Source organism: Cyprinodon tularosa, unplaced genomic scaffold (assembly GCF_016077235.1).
Source record: "Cyprinodon tularosa strain WSP-4 unplaced genomic scaffold, ASM1607723v1 ctg106, whole genome shotgun sequence".
Lineage (NCBI taxonomy): Eukaryota > Metazoa > Chordata > Actinopteri > Cyprinodontiformes > Cyprinodontidae > Cyprinodon > Cyprinodon tularosa.
In genome coordinates this window covers 982989-1004686 of record NW_024037849.1, presented here as the reverse complement: position 1 = coordinate 1004686, position 21698 = coordinate 982989, and the positions used below count along the sequence as shown (strand labels likewise).

At 38.2% G+C, this 21698-nt stretch overlaps 1 protein-coding gene across 4 annotated transcripts in view; it reads left to right on the top strand.

The window, feature by feature from the left end:
* The window catches only part of LOC119784518 (casein kinase I), a 52074-nt gene extending 32538 nt beyond the window's left edge, over positions 1-19536 (top strand). The window contains exons 3-12 of one of the 4 annotated variants that reach the window (XM_038286616.1): positions 195-264; positions 7345-7493; positions 10770-11004; positions 11089-11174; positions 12929-13013; positions 13118-13263; positions 13358-13441; positions 15684-15785; positions 17600-17706; positions 17974-19536. In XM_038286616.1, coding sequence (XP_038142544.1) covers positions 195-264; positions 7345-7493; positions 10770-11004; positions 11089-11174; positions 12929-13013; positions 13118-13263; positions 13358-13441; positions 15684-15785; positions 17600-17706; positions 17974-18028 — 1119 coding nt within the window. In that variant the 3' untranslated portion in view covers positions 18029-19536. Of the gene's footprint in view, positions 1-194; positions 265-7344; positions 7494-10769; positions 11005-11088; positions 11175-12928; positions 13014-13114; positions 13264-13357; positions 13442-15683; positions 15786-17599; positions 17707-17973 lie in introns of all 4 variants that reach the window. The other 3 variants (XM_038286607.1, XM_038286630.1, XM_038286623.1) reach the window with 3 other exon arrangements.
* Positions 19537-21698: the final 2162 nt, after the last annotated feature.

Sequence of the window (21698 nt, the reverse complement as noted above, 5' to 3'; positions counted from 1 at the left end):
TTAAACCCTAAGTCACTTAAGTGTTTAATGGGTATATTTATTGTCCTTACACAAGTGGAGCTCTATATTCTTTTTATAAATGAATGATCAAATAAAATGAATACAAATTTGCATTGTAAGTTGATTTTTTTTTTTTTTTTTTTTTTATGCATTAAATTTGGTTTATTAACCATTCCCCTGTTTTTCTCTTGTAGGAACCCATAAAGTCCAGGGCACCACAGCTCCATTTGGAGTACAGATTTTACAAACAGTTGGGAAATTCAGGTAAGAGAATTGTAGCCCCAAATGAAGGGCACAACGATTTCACGTTTAATGTTCTGCAACTTTTTTAGGTTACACAATATAGAAAATAGACATTGCTTCCATTTTCTGAGACGGTTACTGCAACATTCCCAACATCAATTGTATAGTATTTCGATGTTTTCACACAGATGTTCTTTGAAGAATAACTTTTCCATTGTTAACAGTCTACACTTCCACCAACAGGAAGGGATGTTTTTTCTGCACATAATGTTTTGAAGATCAATTTTCCTGTGTTCAGTTAGCCTTTAGTAATCGCTTTTAAGGAGTGCCATGTCATGTTTCTAAATTTGTAGAAAAGCTTTTCTTTCATTGTCTAATTTATCTGATTTAATTATTTAGCTAAAAAGAAAACTTTATCCATTATTGGTTTCATATTATTTATCCATTTTCTGATCCTGGGTCATCTCTCAATAAATGGACTTTGTGATAGTCATAATTAAAATGATATCATACAAGTTTAGATTTTGATTATCTAATCTGTCCTTTTATGCATTGGCATAAAAGTATTTTACTTGTTTATAATTTGAAAGGAGTTTAGCCTGGATCCAACTAGTTAACAGTATCAACAAAAAGCTATTGTTTTAAAACCCATGTTGTGAATTTGTAAGAGCATGGTTTAACGGCTAATTTTTCATCTTGCTCATAAAGGTTTCTTTTCATCTTGCTCATAAAGGTTTCTTTTCATCTTGCTCATAAAGTGTGTGTCCTCTGGTTAAATTTAGCTACACATGCAAACTTCTTGGCTCCTTGTATCAATTCAAAAGTCCTCCAGTGTTGATAAGAAGTCGGGGCTTTAGGGTAGTCCTTGACTATTTTTAGCTGAGTCTCTACAAGCAGTCAAGCAATTATGGTGTCTACTCGGATATCCTCCCCGGTCTTGGTATCCCCTGACTCAGTGATTAACTGGGTGCTATCTACAATGTTGAGATCAGAAAAATAAATCTAACATTCATTGCTGACAAGAACCTTTTTTTTTGTGGCTCATCTTGTTTTAATTCATAATTTTTACATGCCAGCCAATGTTCATCGTTGTTTACCAAGACATGCACAAACCAGACACTTCCTGAATTGTACTTGTCACATTGAGTGCTGTTACCCATTGTTGTGTTCACTCAGGTGTTCCAGCTGGTTTCAGCTTTCTGATGTATTGATATCAAAAAGTAAATTACCCATGAAAATTTTAAGAATGAAAAGTTGATTATTTTTAAGATTATTTAAAATTAGATTTTTCCTCTCTTTTGGACAAACAGTTGAATTAAACAAATTCATAATTGTCTCACATTTTCCCTTTTATCAAAATATCATAGGATTTCCCCCCAAATTTTGGATTAATTGTACCCATATTCTTTTCTGTTCTCCCTCTCTGTCATTGGATGGTTGTTGTCCTAGCTAATGTGAAATTGAAAAAAAAAATCATGATTGATTAACGGCAAATACTTTTCATTGTGTAACATTGTCAGTTTCAGTTTGACAGTGAATGGATCACATCAACATTTTCAGATGCTGTCTATTTCAACTAAATGCTGGTGGGCAGAATTGTACAATTATTGGAGCAGCACAGAACTAATCCAAATTCCCTGCAGGCTGTACTTTAGACACCCTTCTCTGAAAGATGTCACTTTATTGTTAAATGAAGCTAACATGTATGTCAATTAATGTCAGTTAAAGGCAGCTGCCCTCTGAAGGTTCTAGAGGTTTGTTAGAGAACATTAGTGAACAGTGGCAGAATCTGTTAATACCCATTGTTAGATAAAAACTTCAACAATCTATCCAGAGGCGTCAAAGAAGGTTCTGTTTCCCAGAACCAATGAATGGCACCCTCCTAATGACAAAATATGGTGTGAGCAGCGTTATACCTTTTCTCAGCATGGGCAGGCAAGCAATAGATGCTTTGACATGCAGTGTTGGAATCCAAAATCGGTTAGGGTAGGTATTATACAGGTAGAGGAAGGCTAACTTAACTATGTAGCATGGGAGGAGTCAAGTCGATAAATCTACTTATGTTGTCAACTTTGCTAAATGGGGACATGTGACCCTGTTAGTCCTGCCCTGCCCAAGAGCCTCAAATATGTCATAGTGTGGACTACTCAGCACTTAATGCCAGCAGGAGCTTATCTGCACACTCTTAATTCTGTCTTGGTCTAAACACATCCCAGCTGTTGGGTGCTGCCTCCTACTTTACAGGTTATTGTCAAAATTAACAGAGACACTGTTTCTGGTATTTCTGTTATAGCGAACCAGAAACCTTCTCAGGATTATCTGGTTTTTGAAATAGATTGTTTTTATATGGACTCTTGCATACCAGTGTATTCATGTTAAACCGGGAAATTTTGTATTATGTATGATATAGCACATGTCCTCTGTCTGTCAGATTTCACTGTTCATGTAGGATAGCCTCCAGTTAGTGGTTGACTAGACTCCTAAAGTTACATGTTTGTGGTTATATATGTTAGACTGACTTCATATGCTGGAATTCATTTATGGGTTTTAGCATTTAGGCCTGTTTAGACTGTTATTTATTATTGGGGCTATAAAGGATGAATTTCCATGGCTTTCAATAATACGTTATACCATCAACCTTTTATTTGTGGATTTTGAAGTATTTCATTAATAGAGCTTGACAAAAAGGGCAAAATTGAAATAAACTTAATTGATTTCATGAAAAAGATTTACACTTGCTTGAGACGGTCTTTGACTTTTTTTGTAAAAGCATAAATGCACTTTATAAGAGATGAAAAAAAAATGTTCTTATAAGTTCTAAAGTAGTAAATATTTACCTCGCATGAGTGATTAGCTGTTGAATGCAGCGTTATGTTCATATTTCTCTCTCGACGTCCCCGGATGGCATGAAACATTAGCTAATACGAGCTTACACAATAAATTAAGTAAAACTTGCCTAATTGAAACACAATTCTTAAAACTTTGTTCCATTCCTGATTGGTGGTCTCTGATCATTTTATTAATCTACTTTCTGTTTACTGCAGCCACATTGTCCTTTGCATCACCTTATTTTCCCCAACGAATGGAAGTGCATCTAAATCCCATGTTCTTTTTTTTTTTTTTTTTGAAAATTCATCCCTTCTTAGTTGCTATATCTCCTTCTTTTAAAAAAAATAATAATTTCACTTTCAGTTTGTTTTTATTTGTGTGAGTGTATGCTGTTTAACTTAGCTTGCATGGTGAATTTTTTTTGCAGTATTTGTTAGTTAACAAACACACAAGAATCCATCTCACCCCGCTTCAACTATTGGAGACTATACCATGGCTGAGTCGGTCGGTCACATTGCAGTATAATGGCTTGAGGCAGGACATGCAGCTGCGATGAAAACAAGAGTTGTCGAGCCCATAGCTGGACCAAAATAAAAATTTGCAGCGCTGGAAGACTTGCGTGTATCCACTGCTATCTCATCTATGTTGTCATAAACCATGATTGCATCTTTGAGGGAGGAAGAGTAAGAGCAAAGTGGCGTACAATTTTGTGGTTTCTCATGCCGTCTGCTGCTATTTAATTTGACACCATGATTGGCTAATCTTTGATAGGGGCCACCACGTCATTTCTCCAGATCAGCTGGGAAGGTATCGCTCAATGTACCTCCTTTTTCCGAACAGAGAAGTCCCAGTCTCAGTTTTTTTCTACTTGCCTGTAGTTTACCTGGTGATACATGGTGTTTTTCCCAACTGATGACTAAAAGATATTCTGTTCTTTTCTGTTTTATTTTGTGCTGCTTCTAAATGATGTCTCTGAAATCGTCTTTCTATGGTCACGTAATGTGCTGCAAACTGCCAAGTCTGTACTGGAAGGCCACACCAGATGTCTCAAATATTTAACAGGTTATCTTCTTTGGTATAAAAAATTATCTGAACCACACAAGCAACATACCTGGTCTATGCTTTTGTGTTATGACTATAGTTCTGTTTAAAAAAAAAAAAAAAAAGGATTTTAAGCTAAAACTAAGCTAATGTTAACCTTAGACCATCAAGTTCAGTGAGAAAAACAGACCAAGACAACATGATAGGATCATTCAACGCTTTTATAAAACAGCATACATTTCAAAGACTACACCCCACTATTTGGACAACAATTAAAATATCATTTTTCCTAACTCTCCCCTGGTCTCTGTATATACAATACCCTTATTGGAGTTGGCTTAGAATAAGCAGCACATCACAGCAAGAAGAAATGTCCAAAGCCTCTGGTATAAACTTGATACATGGCAGCGGCCTGTGACTACAGATTGGTTTCTCTCGACTATTTTGTTTTCAACAGCCTGGTGTTTAGCTTTGGGATTCAGCTCAGTTGCATGTAGCAGGTGACAAAGTGTGAAACAAAGGCAGAGGTAATGGATGTAACTGACTACATATTTCTTTGTCAGCCAAATTATTGCTGTACCTTTATGTTTTAGCGTAACATCTGCCTTTTATTTGAATGTCAGTTTTTTAATTTAAGAGTAAGATGAATTTGTTGAAAATTGTGGCTTTTGACTAGTCTTCAGCCAAATACCATGTTTTGCTCCTGATGGGTTTTTGAGTTCTCCAGCACTCCAGCGCCGGCTTAGTATGTGCAGGCTGATCAAATTTCAACCTTGTGAGAACATCTTTAAAGCATTAGACCTAATGGTCGTCACTTCCCCTCTTTAGTCTTGCTGCTCTCCATGATTTCAATTCTCTTTAGGCATTCTCCTCTTGTTTTCCATTCTGCTCCTTATGTCCTCTTTTCTACTCCTCCTTCCTCATTGGTTCCCAGTGCTGGCATTTCACTGTAGGGAAACATTGTCTTCTGCCACCATGATGCAGTCTTCCCTCTGACTGTGTCGTCTGAGAAGGCTGGCCTGCAGAAACAATGAGGTGGATTGTCTCAATTTGTCAAGACAGCAGGGGTCAGAGTACCACTGGCGTCAAAGAACGTTTCCCACTATGCTGAACAAATGACGTTTACTTGAAGATCTACAGTACATCTGAATTAAACAGATTTACGCAAACGCAGTTCTGTACCATTGATTTACTTTTTTCTTCTCCTTTTTTTTTTTTTTTGTAGCAGATGGGAAAGCTGTTATGTTTATGACAAAGTTTGATTTTTGATTTTTGACATAAAAGCTATGCAGCAGAAGTTTTAACAGCAGTCAATTCCAGGCTGTGAGTGCCAGCATTTGCTTAGTACATCAGAAGAAGATTATAGTGCACGCTATGCTCTTCTCTGGTGATGACTGTGTTTTGAATGCCCTCTAGATTTGGGCCAAGCTTTTGATGAGTCAGCCTCCCTATGATCTCTTGTCACAGTCTCATCTGTCGTGGACATCATAATCAGGAAAATCCTAGAGGCCAGAGTGCAGACAGGTGTGCGTTCGTGCGTCCAACCATAGATGAGGGAATGTTTCTGTCATATTTCATGCATGCGTGTTGTTGAGGAATTCGGAGGTAGAATTGGCGATGAAAACTAGAGAAACACACCAGAACACACCCTATTAAACCTTCTCTTAAATAGTTTTTGTCTTCATACTTTTATTTTTCTTGATGTGTGTTGAAACTGAATATAGATTCATAAACTAGGCTTTGATCTTGATATATTTATTAATCTTTAGTCTAATTTTCTGATTCTCATTTAGACTGTTTGGACTCTGAATGTTTTTTATACCATAATGCATGACCAAAACTCAGTATGAATAAAGAGAAATGAAGGGATTTAGAAGAATGTTTGTGTTAATAGAACAAAGAATATGTCCCTGACCTTTATCAGATGAAATAAGAAACTAGCAGATGCTTTATGTTAATGGAACCATCTTTGGCTAACATTTCTGTTTAATTTGCTTTTCATTTTGACATGTATAATATAAAGCTCAGAATTATCCATACTCTGTCAGATTTAGATTTTAAATTATGTTCATTTGAACTTTGCTTTTTGATGCCAAGTCGGGCAGCTTCTCCCAAAAGGCAATCAAATCATTTTTAAGAGGAAATAATGTTGAAATACTCTTTGTCATTTAATGAAAAACCAGCAGTCATCAAAAAAAAAAAAACAATCAAATCTGACAAAAGTAATAATACAATTTATTAAAAAGGGAACAAATAAAAGTCAGACATTGCTTTTCAACAGAATTAATAAAAAAAAAAAACTCATAGAACATTTAAAGAAAAAAATTTCACTCATTATGACAAATTTTTTTTTTTGAATCCTTGAGTTGCCACAAAGCTACTCTGTCATCAAACACTAAAAATGCAAAATATTTCTACATGACCATTTAAGATTGTGTAGGATGTTTGTATCTCCTGTAAAATAAGACTTTAATTAAAAAAGACTGTGTATTAGAGACGGTTTCCTCTGTTCTATCATAAAAACAAGCTATAGTGTTTTGCCACGCCTCAGTTTCCAATGCATGTTTGCCAATCTGCTGTTTCATCCATCCACATTCCTTTGAGGTTTAGTGCACAGCATTTGAGGCAGGTGTGGTGGCTGGAGCAGGTGACACTGTGTGTCTTATGTTTCCTGTTGCTTTTTTTAGTTACATTTTCCTTTATCCTACTGCTTAGAATAAGCCGTGTCTGTTTTGGAAAAACCTGTTGAATATAAAACCCTAACGTTGGTTTTGTTTATGCTGCTGTTGTTCCAAATGTTGTCTGAGCCTTTCTTATCAACACACCAGGATGATAAATCAACTCATGTCACCTTCCTCATACTTAGCTGATTGTTGCATTATTGTGTGTTGCGATGCGGCTTTGTTCTGAGAGTGGGAAGTTTTTGATGTTTTAAATGGAAGTGGCACTGAGCTGACATTTGTTGCAGTTTCAGTTTGTTTGGTCCACTCACAGCAGTAGCTTATCTATAGTCTCTATATGAATTTTGCTGTGAAAAAGGTAGACCTCTTTAAGTAAAATACCTCCAGTTTATAGACCCTTTAATAATTTTACCTGCAAGCACTCATACTCTCTTTTCCCAATGTTGTACAGTTAATTGAAATTTAGATTTAATATGGATAATGTTTATATATATATAAAAAAAAGGAATATAACAAAACATATTGAATTTGTTTCTTTTTGTCTGTACAGAGGGAATTCCTCAGGTTTACTACTTTGGTCCATGTGGGAAATACAACGCCATGGTGCTGGAGCTGCTTGGGCCTAGCTTAGAGGATCTGTTTGACTTGTGCGACCGCACCTTCTCCCTCAAGACCGTCCTCATGATAGCCATACAGCTGGTAAGGCATGCGTAACGACACCAGGAAGAAAGAAAAAAGTTATTTTAGTAATTTTATCCTATTCTGCTTTGAACAGAGTTTTTGCTTAAAAGAAAAAGACCATTCCACATACTTAATTGATCATAACTATTCAATAAGTGTAAACTATAAATTAGTTAAACATTAAAGAACTCAGGTTTAGTTTTGGTGGTAATTGCTTTATTTTTCAATATAAATCTTAAATTCATTATTCCAGAATATCAGAATTACACAGGGTTAGTGTTAAAGAAAAGGTTAGTAATAGAGAATCTTATGATTTGCGCAGCCCATCCACAGCCATAAGCAACAAAGGAGAGTAAGTTCACAAAAGTTATTAAACTAGACTTGCATGTTAATGGTAGATTCAGTGGAAGGAAATGGTGTGGTACTAAAATGTTGCTACTGCTGGGGTGGCATTTCACAATCTGCTATTACCCCTCAAGTTTAATCTTGGTTAAAGGGTTTGTGGCTGCCTCCTTAGCAGAATCAGGGACATTGCTGCACAATGAGTTGCAAACTGTATCGCAGTATAACAGTACATGTATGTGGTACACATGTTTTAAAGAAATGCAAAGACTTGAATAAATGTCATCTAATTATTTAATAACAATCCGTTCAGAGTTCCTGTACCTGTAAAATATTTGACATTTAGTCTTAAATGCTGCATAAAAAGTTCTCATGACATGCAGAGGTACTAAGATGAGTAAGTCATTGAGAAACTACAATTTAGTTCTTTAATTGCCAAGAAAATTGCAGATATGATCCTGAGGAAATATTCCCAACAACCTTGTAGAGAGAACATGTTTATTTAATTCATATCCATATTCCCCATTTGCCAATATTATCACGTGGCAATTTAACTAATATTGTTCAGCCCTGATCAGGGCAGTTTATACACTATATTGCCAAAAGTATTTGCTCACCCATCCAAATTATTGGAATCAGGTGTTCCAATCACTTCCATGGCCACAGGTGTATAAATTCAAGCAACTAGGCATGCAGACTGTTTTTACAAACATTTGTGAAAGAATGGGTCGCTCTCAGGAGCTCAGTGAATTCCAGCGTGGAACTGTGATAGGATGCCACCTGTGCAACAAATCCAGTCGTGAAATTTCCTCGCTCCTAAATATTCCACAGTCAACTGTCAGCTGTATTATAAGAAAATGGAAGTGTTTGGGAACGACAGCAACTCAGCCACGAAGTGGTAGGCCACGTAAACTGACGGAGCGGGGTCAGCGGATGCTGAAGCGCATAGTGCGAAGAGGTCGCCAACTTTCTGCAGAGTCAATCACTACAGACCTCCAAACTTCATGTGGCCTTCAGATTAGCTCAAGAACAGTGCGCAGAGAGCTTCATGGAATGGGTTTCCATGGTCGAGCAGCTGCATCCAAGCCATACATCACCAAGTGCAATGCAAAGCGTCGGATGCGGTGGTGTAAAGCACGCCGCCACTGGACTCTAGAGCAGTGGAGACGCGTTCTCTGGAGTGACGAATCGCGCTTCTCCATCTGGCAATCTGATGGACGGGTCTGGGTTTGGCGGTTGCCAGGAGAACGGTACTTGTCTGACTGCATTGTGCCAAGTGTAAAGTTTGGTGGAGGGGGGATTATGGTGTGGGGTTGTTTTTCAGGAGCTGGGCTTGGCCCCTTAGTTCCAGTGAAAGGAACTCTGAATGCTTCAGCATACCAAGACATTTTGGACAATTCCATGCTCCCAACTTTGTGGGAACAGTTTGGAGCTGGCCCCTTCCTCTTCCAACATGACTGTGCACCAGTGCACAAAGCAAGGTCCATAAAGACATGGATGACAGAGTCTGGTGTGGATGAACTTGACTGGCCGGCACAGAGTCCTGACCTCAACCCGATAGAACACCTTTGGGATGAATTAGAGCGGAGACTGAGAGCCAGGCCTTCTCGTCCAACATCAGTGTGCGACCTCACAAATGCGCTTCTGGAAGAATGGTCCAAAATTCCCATAAACACACTCCTAAACCTTGTGGACAGCCTTCCCAGAAGAGTTGAAGCTGTTCTAGCTGCAAAGGGTGGACCGACGTCATATTGAACCCTATGGATTAGGAACGGGATGTCACTTAAGCTCATATGTGAGTCAAGGCAGGTGAGCAAATACTTTTGGCAATATAGTGTATGTAAACACTTAGTATTAGTTTCAGTTGATGTGTTTTCAGAGCTCCCAAACACGGATGTCTGACATCAAATCTAATAATGCAGATAAGCTGAAGGCTGCTGTTGCTTGTCTGTTGCTGCACTCAATCATGTTGCATCCACGAAGTGCCATGATCATGTAAAGAGTACCTGTGCTGTAATCTTTATAGACATATTTATTAGTACTGAGGGTATTTTTATGTTCAAAATAATATTTTTTTTTTGTTTTATGCATGATCTTAAATTTTCTGAGACACAGAACTTGGGGTTTGCATTTCTGTAAGCCAGATTAAACTAAATTGTTTTTAAAAAACCTTGGAATTATACTTCTTAAACCAAAATATGACATCTAAATTCACATTTTAAATTGAACTGAATGAATTTATTTTTTAATAAGACCTGTGTAAAAATACCTTAACTACAACAAGAGGCAAAAATGTAAAGAAATTAAAACTGAAATCTATAGGAAGTAGTTCTTAAAGTCACCAGTTTGATGATTAAAAAAAAAAGCAATTTGCTCATTGTTTAATAATAAGCGACGATATACATTTATCGCTTTGCATATACATGAATAGCAGTGGAGTTGAGATAGTTTTTCTGATGCATACACACCACTCATTCATCATTTACCAGCCCTCTGATAGCTAAGTGGATGTTAAAGTGCAGAAGACAATCTGATCAAATATTTAGCATATTTATTTAGCTTTAACCTGCCAGGACAAGCAGCAAATGCTGAGAACAGGGATCAAAGGGGTAAGTGGATTTTTTCTGATAAAGTTGGTCTTTCACTTCAATTCAATAAAGGGGGTTTAATGATGCGCCGTTTGTTTGAGGTGAAAACCAAAAGGCTGTTTTGAATGTTGTCCTTAAAAGACTCCTTGAGTATCCTCTTTAATTAATCGTTTAGTTTTTTAGGGGGTTGGCCCACTACTCAACTGCACTGCTTACGTATCCAGTCTGGGCAACATGCACAGCACTCATAAGAAGTAAATTCACCCTAAAAGTTTTATTATTCAGCATAACTCTCCTTTTAGGTTTGCTGTACGCTTCCCTCTCTTGTCCAGACTAATTTTTCCCATTGAATTGTCTTGACTAGATAACACGGATGGAGTATGTACACACCAAGAGTCTGATCTACAGAGATGTAAAACCAGAGAACTTCCTTGTTGGGAGGCCTGGAAGCAAGAGGCAGCATACCATCCACATCATCGACTTTGGTCTGGCCAAAGAATATATAGACCCTGAGACCAAAAAACACATCCCCTACCGGGAGCACAAGAGTCTGACTGGGACGGCACGCTACATGAGCATTAATACACACCTGGGAAAAGGTGAGTCTCTCTAATAAGCCCAGGTTTAATCATAAAATAATCCAGCCATAAAACATATTTGTTTTCTCTTTTTTTGTATTCTAGAGCAAAGCAGAAGAGATGATTTAGAAGCACTGGGCCACATGTTTATGTACTTCCTCCGAGGTAGTCTGCCTTGGCAGGGCCTGAAGGTAATGTCCTGTATCATGAACTTTCACCTAAATGGCCTGCCTGAATCACTTAGCAGCAAGCTGCATTATGCAGGGTCCCTACACAGTCTGAGTATATCAAATAGGTTTCTAGTACACACATTCGCTTTGATGTTTAAATAATAAAGGTGGATAGAGAGAGCAGAGGAATGGCAGTATAAAACCGAGTTTTCATTAAAATATAACAAGAAATGGTTATGATATTCGGCTTCTGTTCAATTTTACCTTCTTATCATAAGCACAGAATTTCCCAACCTTATTATTTTTAAAGGCACATAAAAATGTTCATGTAATTTTCAAGACAGAGGCACAGAGAGCTTAAATAAAAACTACTAAAACACTAAATACACATGTTCACTAAAGATTCAATGATTTGCTGCCTAGAAAAGAAAACGATAAAACATTAAGTCTGTTTGAATGTTGTTTGTAGAGGTGGCCCGAAACATTAAAATCATGTCGATTTGTTTATTTTTTTCCCTCCACTTAATTATGAATCATCTAATTTTGTTTTGTTGCATAGTCACTAATAAACTAACCCACTTGATGTATATTTCAACCACCGAAAGAGCCCTGAGGCATTTTAAAAGGCCAACAACTGAAGTGCCCAAACAGTAGGTTATAGAAAGGAGCAGACATGCATAGCTTTTTGAAGGCATCGATATCAAAGAATAGTGGTGAAGAAAAGACATGTGAACAGTTGCTGTGTGGGTGGGAGCTCTTGGTAGATGAATGTGAGGGATGTAGTGTGGGGGATGCCGCACGGCTCAGGCCAGAACAATCCTCTATGCTGTTGTGTGTTCAAAGACTCAACACTAAAATATTATGGAGGAAATAAAGAGACCAGTTTCCTTACAGCTTTACTCAGGGTTCCTACAGACTGAATCTGTATGGAATGTGGGCGTTTCCCAGGTCAGGCTCTGTATGCAAAACTGAATAAAGGAATAGAGAAATGTTTCCATGAGCTGTCTGCTCGTTCAACCAAATGTCCTTCAATCCATCCTCTTCTCCATCCATTTTACATTCTAGCCCCTTTCAATCCCTTCATCTGCTTTACAGTCTCTCTTTAGCAGGCCCCATATTGAAAGCCTGACCACTCTACCGCTACTTTAAAAAAAATCTATCTATCTATCTATCTATCTCTCTCTCTATCTCTATCTCTATCTCTCTCTCTCTCTCTATCTCTCTCTATCTCTCTCTCTATCTCTCTCTCTCTCTCTCTATCTCTCTCTCTCTATCTCTCTATCTCTCTCTCTCTATCTCTCTCTCTCTATCTCTCTCTCTCTCTCTCTATCTTGAAAAGTATGGAAAGAGCCTACTCGGTTAATATGCAACAAACAACCTGGTTCCTTTTAGGATCTTTAATTTAACGTTTTTAAATGTAGCTTTTCAAACTTTCTGATTAAATGTAGAGAATGATTGAAATGGTGTAAAAAAAAAATAAAAAAAAAATGTAGTAAGTACTTATTTATAGCTTTGTGTACTAAACCATTACTGCTGCTGCTTGAAGCAGAAGTGTTTCAGTGACGTATTGAGAAATAATTTTAAAATCCTGAGGGTCGTGTCGGATTTATACAAACAAGGCTTAAGTGCTATAAATATCACAGGAAAAAGCCAGAGGAATTTTCATCAGCCGAACCTAATATTTAAAAGATTTGATCATCTGTTTAGTTTTAAACAACATATGCCACATGTTTTAAAAAGAATAAATAATATATAATAACCTGTTTTCATTGAAGGCTGACACTTTGAAAGAAAGATATCAGAAGATCGGAGACACCAAACGAGCAACCCCTATTGAAGTGCTTTGTGAGAGCTTCCCTGGTCAGTAGAAGCAACCATTTTCTTTGTTCCTGTATCTCCATTCTTTGGGGGTTTGTTCTCACTGCCTTTTTATTTAGTTATTTTTTTTTCTTTTGTAACAGAAGAGATGGCCACCTACCTGCGCTATGTGAGGAGGCTGGACTTCTTTGAGAAGCCAGATTATGATTACTTAAGGAAGCTCTTCACTGATCTGTTTGACAGGAACGGCTACGTCTTTGATTATGAGTACGACTGGGTCGGCAAATCTCTCGTGAGCGCCTATTACCATCACATCTTTTTCTCACAGACATTAAGACAAAATAAAGTCAGTTTTAAGGCTAATTTTCTTGTTCTGTTTTATACAGCCCACCCCGATAGGCCCTATCCCCAGTGACACGCCCCAGCAGGCCAGCAACAGAGACAAAGGACAACAGCAGACCAAAAACCAGGTGAGATCACCACCTTTCATCCGCAAACCCAGCCCACTTACCTAAATGATCTTCATTCCATGCCTGACCACATTTGTAGGTTTATCATACAAGCAGCTTCCTGGAGAACAAGACGCTTGTTCACGCTCATTTTTTTCCTAAGTCCTTATCAGACAGCTACCTATAAAATGTAAGATAACATAATGCTGAAGTGGAAAAATTGCAGATATGCACCATCATGAGGGGCAACAAAGCATCATTTATGGCTTCCCATACAGTGCCTTGAAAAGCTATTTATACCTCTTGAATCTTTTCACCTTTGTCTCGTTACAACTGCAGTTTTATGTGGTAGACGCCTAGTAGCACATAGTTGTTCATTGGAATAAAAATTATGTAAGAGGCAATGAATTTGCTCCTCTGTGTCAATAGCTTGTAGAACCTCAATTCACCTGGATGTACAGCTGAAAGTTTTTGGGGTTTGCCTCTATTCATCTTATACATCTTTAGATAATTCAGAAGGGACTGATGGCATCTGTGTACTGCAGTACTCAACAGATTCTTCATTGGATGTAGGTCTAGACTTTGACTAAGGTGCTTTGATTTCAATCTGAGATTTTAAAGTCAGTGCTTCATTCCTCATGAATCAAATAACTGGGTCATTAAGAGGAGTTTGTAGAGCCTGACTAGATGATGAGGTCATTTAACAACTGGATCCAGGTGTGTCACATCTAAAAGTTGTCTTAACCCAGATATAAACCATGCATCTTTATTTTCTGCTTTCTGCAAACCTGCACTCCAGTTTACTGTTTTTATTGTGTTTCTTTAGCATTAAACTATATTTTGTTGAGCTTAATTTGCTATCAGCTTTGACCACCTTCCCTCTTTCTGCGAAGGAAAATCCGTCCCACAGTATTATACTATCACCACCATGTTACACCATGGGAATGGTGTGTTTGGGATTATGTTGACACCGCTTTAATTTTTCTAATCCTGCCATTTATGGCTTTGCTTAAAGATGGCAAAATCAGGTTAGGTCTTAGATAACCATTGTCCACATGCCAAAAGCTTGCCAAGCAAATGGGATTTAAAATGTATTTTTCCTTTGTGGAGTTTTTGTGATCATACTTTCCCACTGGCCAGTTTTCTGGAGCGCAGAGCTATAAATTGTCTCACTGAAGAAAACTTGCCTCTGAAGCTTCCTCTGTGTCGGTCTGTGACATAAAAGCGTAATAGAATACGCAGGGGGTTGTGGTTGTAACGGGACAAAATGTGAATGAGTTCAGATTATGGATACGTTGTTCAAGGCACTGTGAGTCTCCACATCTTGCCACTCTAAGCAGCAGTCATTGCCTGCATGAGTTGAAAATGCAAACCGCATTGTTCATATCAGTGATGACTAATTACATGCTTAGTGTGTGACAAAGTGTAGTGTTTTATGTTAGCATGCAATCTGAGCCTGTTTTTATGTGTAGGCGAGGAATAATTTGATAGATTTATTATGCAGAAAACATCCTTAAACGATGGCTGATTGTCATAAATAATGGTACAGATAAGGTTGTTGTGCTTGTTGAGTCTGACTCATCGTTTACTGCAACGCTATTGAGGAGTGCATCAGATTATATGACTGACTTATTACAGTGGACTCCAGCTTCCCCGCTCCACCCCTTGGTTTTTTACTGCTCTGGATTTAATGTGATTGGCTTGGAAACAACGTGCCATCTTTTAATGCTGGTGAAGCACCTCCTATTGTGCTGTGCACATTGGTCATGACTCAGAAAAGCTGTTACATCCTAGATGAAGGAAACTCTGTTGTAAATCAGAGCAGGACTCGGGGAAAAATTCAGACGAAGGAAAATCTTAAGTTTCTGGCTGAAGCGCAAATCATTATAAAATCAGCAAAGATTGATTAACGTCTTTTTTTTATAGCAAATCAAGTGAGACCAGATAATCAAGGCTGTTTTTTTTATGTCTGCATGAGCTGATTTGTTTGCTTCAAAATAAATGTTTTCTTCCTTTACTCCTCTATTAACATAGTTTGTCTTAACAAGCCTGCTTCTGCTTGGGAGATGTCTTCTTTAATTTGATTTTTTTTTCTTTTTTTTATTCATTTACTCCCCCTTCCTCCGTGTTGCTCCCTCACTCCCTTCCAATACAACACATCACCTCACCCCTGACCTCACCTGCAACCCTCTCTCCCCTTCCCCCTCCTTTATTCTCACTACTTCCTGCCCACCTGCCTCGACACGTTCTGCTTTGTATCAAGTCACCTGAGCCCAAAGGAAGTGAGTCTCAGCCCACCCCGGTGACCAATAAGGAGACTATTGGGTCGCACCTCACAGCTGAGCGGCTGGGGGGCTCTGTTCAGGTACCACTGCTGCTGCTCTGATAGCTAATGCATGAATGCATGTAATTTTGTGACAGACTTCCCCGCTTCTCACCAAACCCACATTGCTTGCCTGGTAGATGCTTTCTTTGTTGCTTGTGTTTTGGTAGTCAGACTCTTCGAACCCGGCGTGCTGCTGTGCATGTTGCTCTCATTGCTGAATAAAAGCTCTCCTGCTTCTAGGCAGCTTTCAGCAAAAGCCATGCAAATGTGATATCTCAACCTCATGATTGGCGGGTGCATCTCAATCAACCAGAATGACATTGAAAAGAACATTTAAGTAATTTGGATTAAAAGGAGAACTCATGTTAATGCTTTGCACACATTTGGGATTTACTTGGTTTTAATCTTGATGATTATGAGCAATAGAAATGCCATAATTCAGGTTACTAAAAAGATTCCATCAACCCATCCTCGTTGAAGTCATTGCTAGCTCTCTATTCAGAGGGTTGCATCCAGGGTTATTTATATAAAGTTTAGTGGAAGGAAAAGGAAACGCATAGGCATAACTGGAGCCTTGAAAATATAGGGAAGCCAAAACATGTAACACTTTTAGGGGGATTCCCAGCGCAGCTGTGGTATTCCTATTTTCAACTCCTGACTCACAAATAAACAGTTCCTACCATTTATCTGTCATCCAAAGCCAAAGCTTTCAATTTAGAATTAAAATAAAATCAAAATTAATTTCTTATAAAAAATGTCTGAAGTTTCTCACTCATCCAGGTCATGGTTAAGCTTGAAAAAGTTCAGTTTACACAACAGGGCATTAAGTTTTTTTAAAACACGTCTTTAGAAAAGGTGAAACCTCTTCTAAAAAAACTTCTTATCAAAAAGAAATGTACCTATTTGTAATAGTAAAGTTACCTTCCCTTATGTTACTGTTAAAGCTACCAAAGTGTCCTTATCAAGAGTCACTGAATGCATACGCTGTGCAATAGGTGAGCATACTTTACAGGAGTGACATTACTGATCAGAATTTACAGATCTGTTTTGTTTTTTTGTAAACTAATATGCAATATAAGAATTTTCCTAACAGAGATGGTATTAGCTGATAGCCAAAATAATTAAATGATCAGAAATTGATGATGAAATTAGTAATGAGTTCCTCTTTTTTTAATTCAGTTACTGTAATATATTTTTACGGATTTATTGAGATGCACCTGATGAAATTGCTTTAAAAAAAAATCTAAAACTTGAGCTCTTAGCAGATAAGTAGTTTTTCTAGAAAGTGACAAAACAACTGAAGTATTTATCCTCATTCTACCTACAGATTGTTATGCATTTTCTCCCACAAATATTAATTTGGGACAAATGCGCCACCCAGTGTTTGTTAGTAGAACTGCAGATTTTAAAGACCAAACCTCTATCAGTGTCTGTATTCACATGCTAAGTCCAAACAGGTTTATCTTGTTCTCCTCCTTTTCATTCCAGGCAAGTAGCTCCTTGGTTCTTCAGAGTCGGGTGACTGTAAAAAGTCTCTGACACCTAAAACCACTTTGGCTTGTTTTAAATCTGGTTATAACTGGCAACCATTTCTTTGTAAAGCACCGATCTGTTGAAAACAAAAGAAAGAGCTGCTGTTGGTGTAGAGAACTTTATTTTTAGAGAGTTATGGGGAGGAATATGATCCAACTTCTGTGTTGTTTTAGCATTTAAGTCCAGGTTAGGTTGTCCTTATTTGAAAGTATACATAGTTTGAGGTGTCTATTGTTAACTTGGCCTATTAGTCATCTATATTTCAGCAATATGACGTCCTCTGTTGTTTTGTTTTTGTTTGTTTGGTTGTAATGGTTCAGGTGATGAGCTCGACAAATGGCGAGTTGAACACGGATGATCCCACAGCCGGACACTCCAACGCTCCCATCACTGCTCCCACTGAGGTTGACGTGATTGATGAAACCAAGTATGCTAACAAATTATTTCAAATACTTCCTGTCCTCTGGTGGGGAGTTTGCTTATAGGTTTCAGTTCAGTTTAATCTGTGCAGCTGAAGTGAATCTCTGTAGACTAATCAGTATTTTGGTAGCAGGTATGCCTGTCACTATATTTGATTATCTCCCTTTAAAAATCCTTTTAGTTCAGTTAATGATGTAGCTTTAAGGTTCAGAGTTTCTCAGCCCTGAAATGCGGCTTGTAAAGAATTAACCTCTGATGGGTCGTTTCCCTGCAGGTGCTGTTGTTTCTTCAAAAGGAGAAAGAGGAAAGCTCTCCAGAGGCACAAGTGAAGGAAAAGGATGGAGACGACTTGAAACATTATGGTCACTGTCAAGTTTTAATGGAAGCAACTACACATCAGCCCCCTTTCTTCCTCACTAACCCCCCCCCCCCCCCCCCCCCCCCCTGCCATCATGTACCTCCTTCCTTTGCGCTCCTCCCTCTTCCCCATTCCCGGCGCTCCCCGCGGCTCCTGCCGAGTTGAAGGAATGTTGCAGTCCTACTGACTTCACAAGAGACGTTTGATTCTTTTCCAGACGAATTAAAAACATACCTGCATTACACCTGGGAGCTTGAGGAAACCTATAAAAGCTGTAACGCTGAAACTGAAATACAGTGGCGTGGATATAAAAAAAACAAAAAACAAACAAAAAAAACAAGATGCCGTTTGACGCAGTTGTTGTATTCTAGATTCCAAGCAGAAGATAATTTGTTGGATCAGCTGTTGATCAGGGGAAACCATTCAGGTGGTTCGAGTGAAAGAAATCTGCTCTGTAGGAAATACATTTTCTCTTTTTTTTTTTTTTTTTTCTTTTGGTGTGTATTTTGGGAACAAGGTAAAAGGAGTAAAAGGTGAACTATGCTGATGTTTAATCTGAGAGACAAGGAAGCATTTCATCTTTAGAACTGAATCTGAATTTTATGTATTTTCTTTTTCTTTTTTTTTCTTTCTTTTTTTTGGTAAGTGAATCCTCAGTTTTCAGACTCAAACCCTGCATTCTAAGCTTGTTTTCATGTTGTCGTATTCTGGAGTTCAGTTCTTTCCTCCCCGGTTTTCTTTACATCCTTTAACGTGGTCTTTGTAGCACAGTCACTGGCCTCAGGTACTGTGGAAGAATGAGTGAAAGAAGATATTAAGCTCTCTTATTTTTATTGCACTTTGGGGAAAGAAAACAATTTCGGTGGAAAAACCTTAGGTTTTGAACAATTGAGGAAATAACGACTTGTCTAGGAAGAGTCGATGATTATATCTACGTTTATGGCTGAAAAATGTTGATTTACAAAGAAAAAAAAAGAAGGAAAAAGTTTTGATTTTTATTTTACATCTAAATAATTTACCAGAAAATTGTAGTTTGTGCCTTTTTAAGTCAAATGTTTAAAGCTCATCTGAGTGTCTCACAATGAAATTTTATCTAATCTGACCCCAAATGTTCAGTGGATTAATGTCTGTCCTTGTGTATTTGTGAGGGCGCACACTGGCGATCGTTAATCCGGAAGTTCCTGTAAGCAAATCTGTAAAATGAGTGCACACATCCCTCTCCGCACTGACACAGCTCCATTTGACCCTCATCTGCACAGGACGGCGCTCACAGAGGGCTCTGCGTCAGTGTTTGTGTGGTTGTTGCTGATATCTAACCCAGGACAGAATAACCAAATATGGCCGAATCCGTTTTATTCCAATTGGACGAGAAGAAGACAGATGAGTGTGGTTCGTTTATATCACGTTTTTCTGGAATCGCTGGAATCCTGTTTTTTGTTAAAATTGTACAAGACCAGTAAAACTACTCTCTCCTTTTAAGTCGATGTAGTTTTATGTACCTCATATGATGTCTTCTTGTTTTCCTTCATCAGGTCTGTTGGGCCCCTGCTCCATGATCTGTAATACCTCCTAAATATCTTAAGTTATCTGAGCTTCTCTGCCATTTTAAATCCCCTCTCCTTCAATGTATGGCCGTTTTTTTGTTAACAGAATTTAAGTTAAGATGCCTTTATTGTTTCTTTACAAAGCACATTTTTGTTTTCATGTGTTAAATTGTTGAAATTTAATTCCAAAGCAGGAAGCATCTAAGCCCGACTGGACAGATTAATAGAGATGCACCAAACACGGATTTCCTGGCTGATAAATTTCTTATTCAGAGGTCAGACCTGCCACGTTCAGCTTTGACTGATTTTCCTCTAAAGATGATCAAACAGGAAATATTTTCTAAAAGAATGCAGTCATGTTGAATTGGATTGAAAGGCAAAATTGAGTAATTACAAGGTTATCGAAGTTTATGCTTCAAAGCCCAAGTCTCCAACTTGATATTTATGTTGAATTTAACGCTGAAAAAGAACCATCAGTAGGTTGTTGCACTAATAGACCAAAATTGATTACAGCATATCCATTTTCTTGATTGGCCTTAACACCATTTAAACCCCTGATTAGACATCAAGAGAAAGTTGTCCTATTTACGGCCGATAGATTAAATCTCCACTCAAGTTTAAGTATTGACTGCAAAAGTACTAGAGCACCATTGATGAACACAACAAATCCACAAGGTGTCTTCAGACCATAAGGACACCTAAATGTAACATCTTTTTAATTTGTCCAGACGCAGATCGGTAACAATTTTTTGTATCATCTGTCCTGTGTTTCCCTCCAAGAACAGGAAGAGATGAACGGCAGCGCATAAAACCCGCCACAGACAAGTTAGAACTTTAAATGAAAGCATTTTTTGAGGACACAGTCGGAGGTGTGACATCGCGTTTTAGACCTATAAGAAGTGAAGAGGGGAATTACACCAATTCTTGATCTAAAGATTTTTCACACTTCTTGCTTTTTACAGAAATTTAGCCCAATTTTATTCATTTTTACCTTCACATGTGAATCCGGTAGTTTTGTTTTTTTGTTAGAGAACTGATCATTTGTTCCTCTAAGCAGGTTTTAGAGGACTGAGAAAAGTAAAGACGAGGCAGTTGTGTAACCCCATAAAGTTCTTGGATGCCTCTCATAGCCATGACCTAATTTAGAAATGCAGTGCGAGGCGTGAACGCTGCAGAGTTATACGTTTGCTGCTGCATATTAACCCAAACGCATATCCAAATGTTCTGATAACAGCAAGCCAAGAGGGTCAAATATCTTCACTTTTTCAACAAGTTTAGTAAAGAAATGTAAAAATCACCCTGGGTTGACAAATGCTACGCTAGAATGCTGTTTGATGCCTGTGACTTTTTTTTTTTTTAGGCTGTAAGAGCGTCAAAAATAAAAATGTTACCCAGTCATTAAATACCACCTTATCTGACATTCAGAAACATGCATTTATTATTGAGTAGCTGGACCCCCTCCACCCTTTGGCTCTATGGATTTGTTCCATACACCATGCTCACCCATTAAATTATTTTTTTTGTAGCTTATTCACAAGGCCTGTTGAAAAAGTGCCAAATATTTGACCCTAATGGCTTGCCATATCTGATGATTGTTCACCCTTACATGTGGATCCATCTGCATCATTAACAGCAGGGAGCACTTGTTGGCTCGTCGAAGTATTCCACTGAAAACTAAACTGGTCCCTGTGACCAGTGGGGAGCTCCAGCTTGTTATAATCCATTACACTGCGTTTATTATGTGATTTCTAATATGGGGAGAGAGGTTCTGGAGATGCTCAGACCAGTGTTGAACTGTGCTTCTGCTCTACGTCTCTTGGTGTAACTATTTGCAACATGTATTTGTAAATATGACAACGACAGATCTCTAATTGTGAATAAAGGAAGTTTTATCACAGGAGTCATTCATGGAGCAGTTTGTCCCTGCTGGTTGCTCTCTATCAGCCAGTGGGGGTTTCTATTAGGCAGCAGGATGTTTCCTGCACAAACCATGCAGATCTTTGTCCACCTCCACTTTGCATCGTCGACCTGGCTCTTGGTTAAACACATGTAAACGGAAGAGGGGAAACCTGCAGTCTCATCCAGAAAGTAAGATAA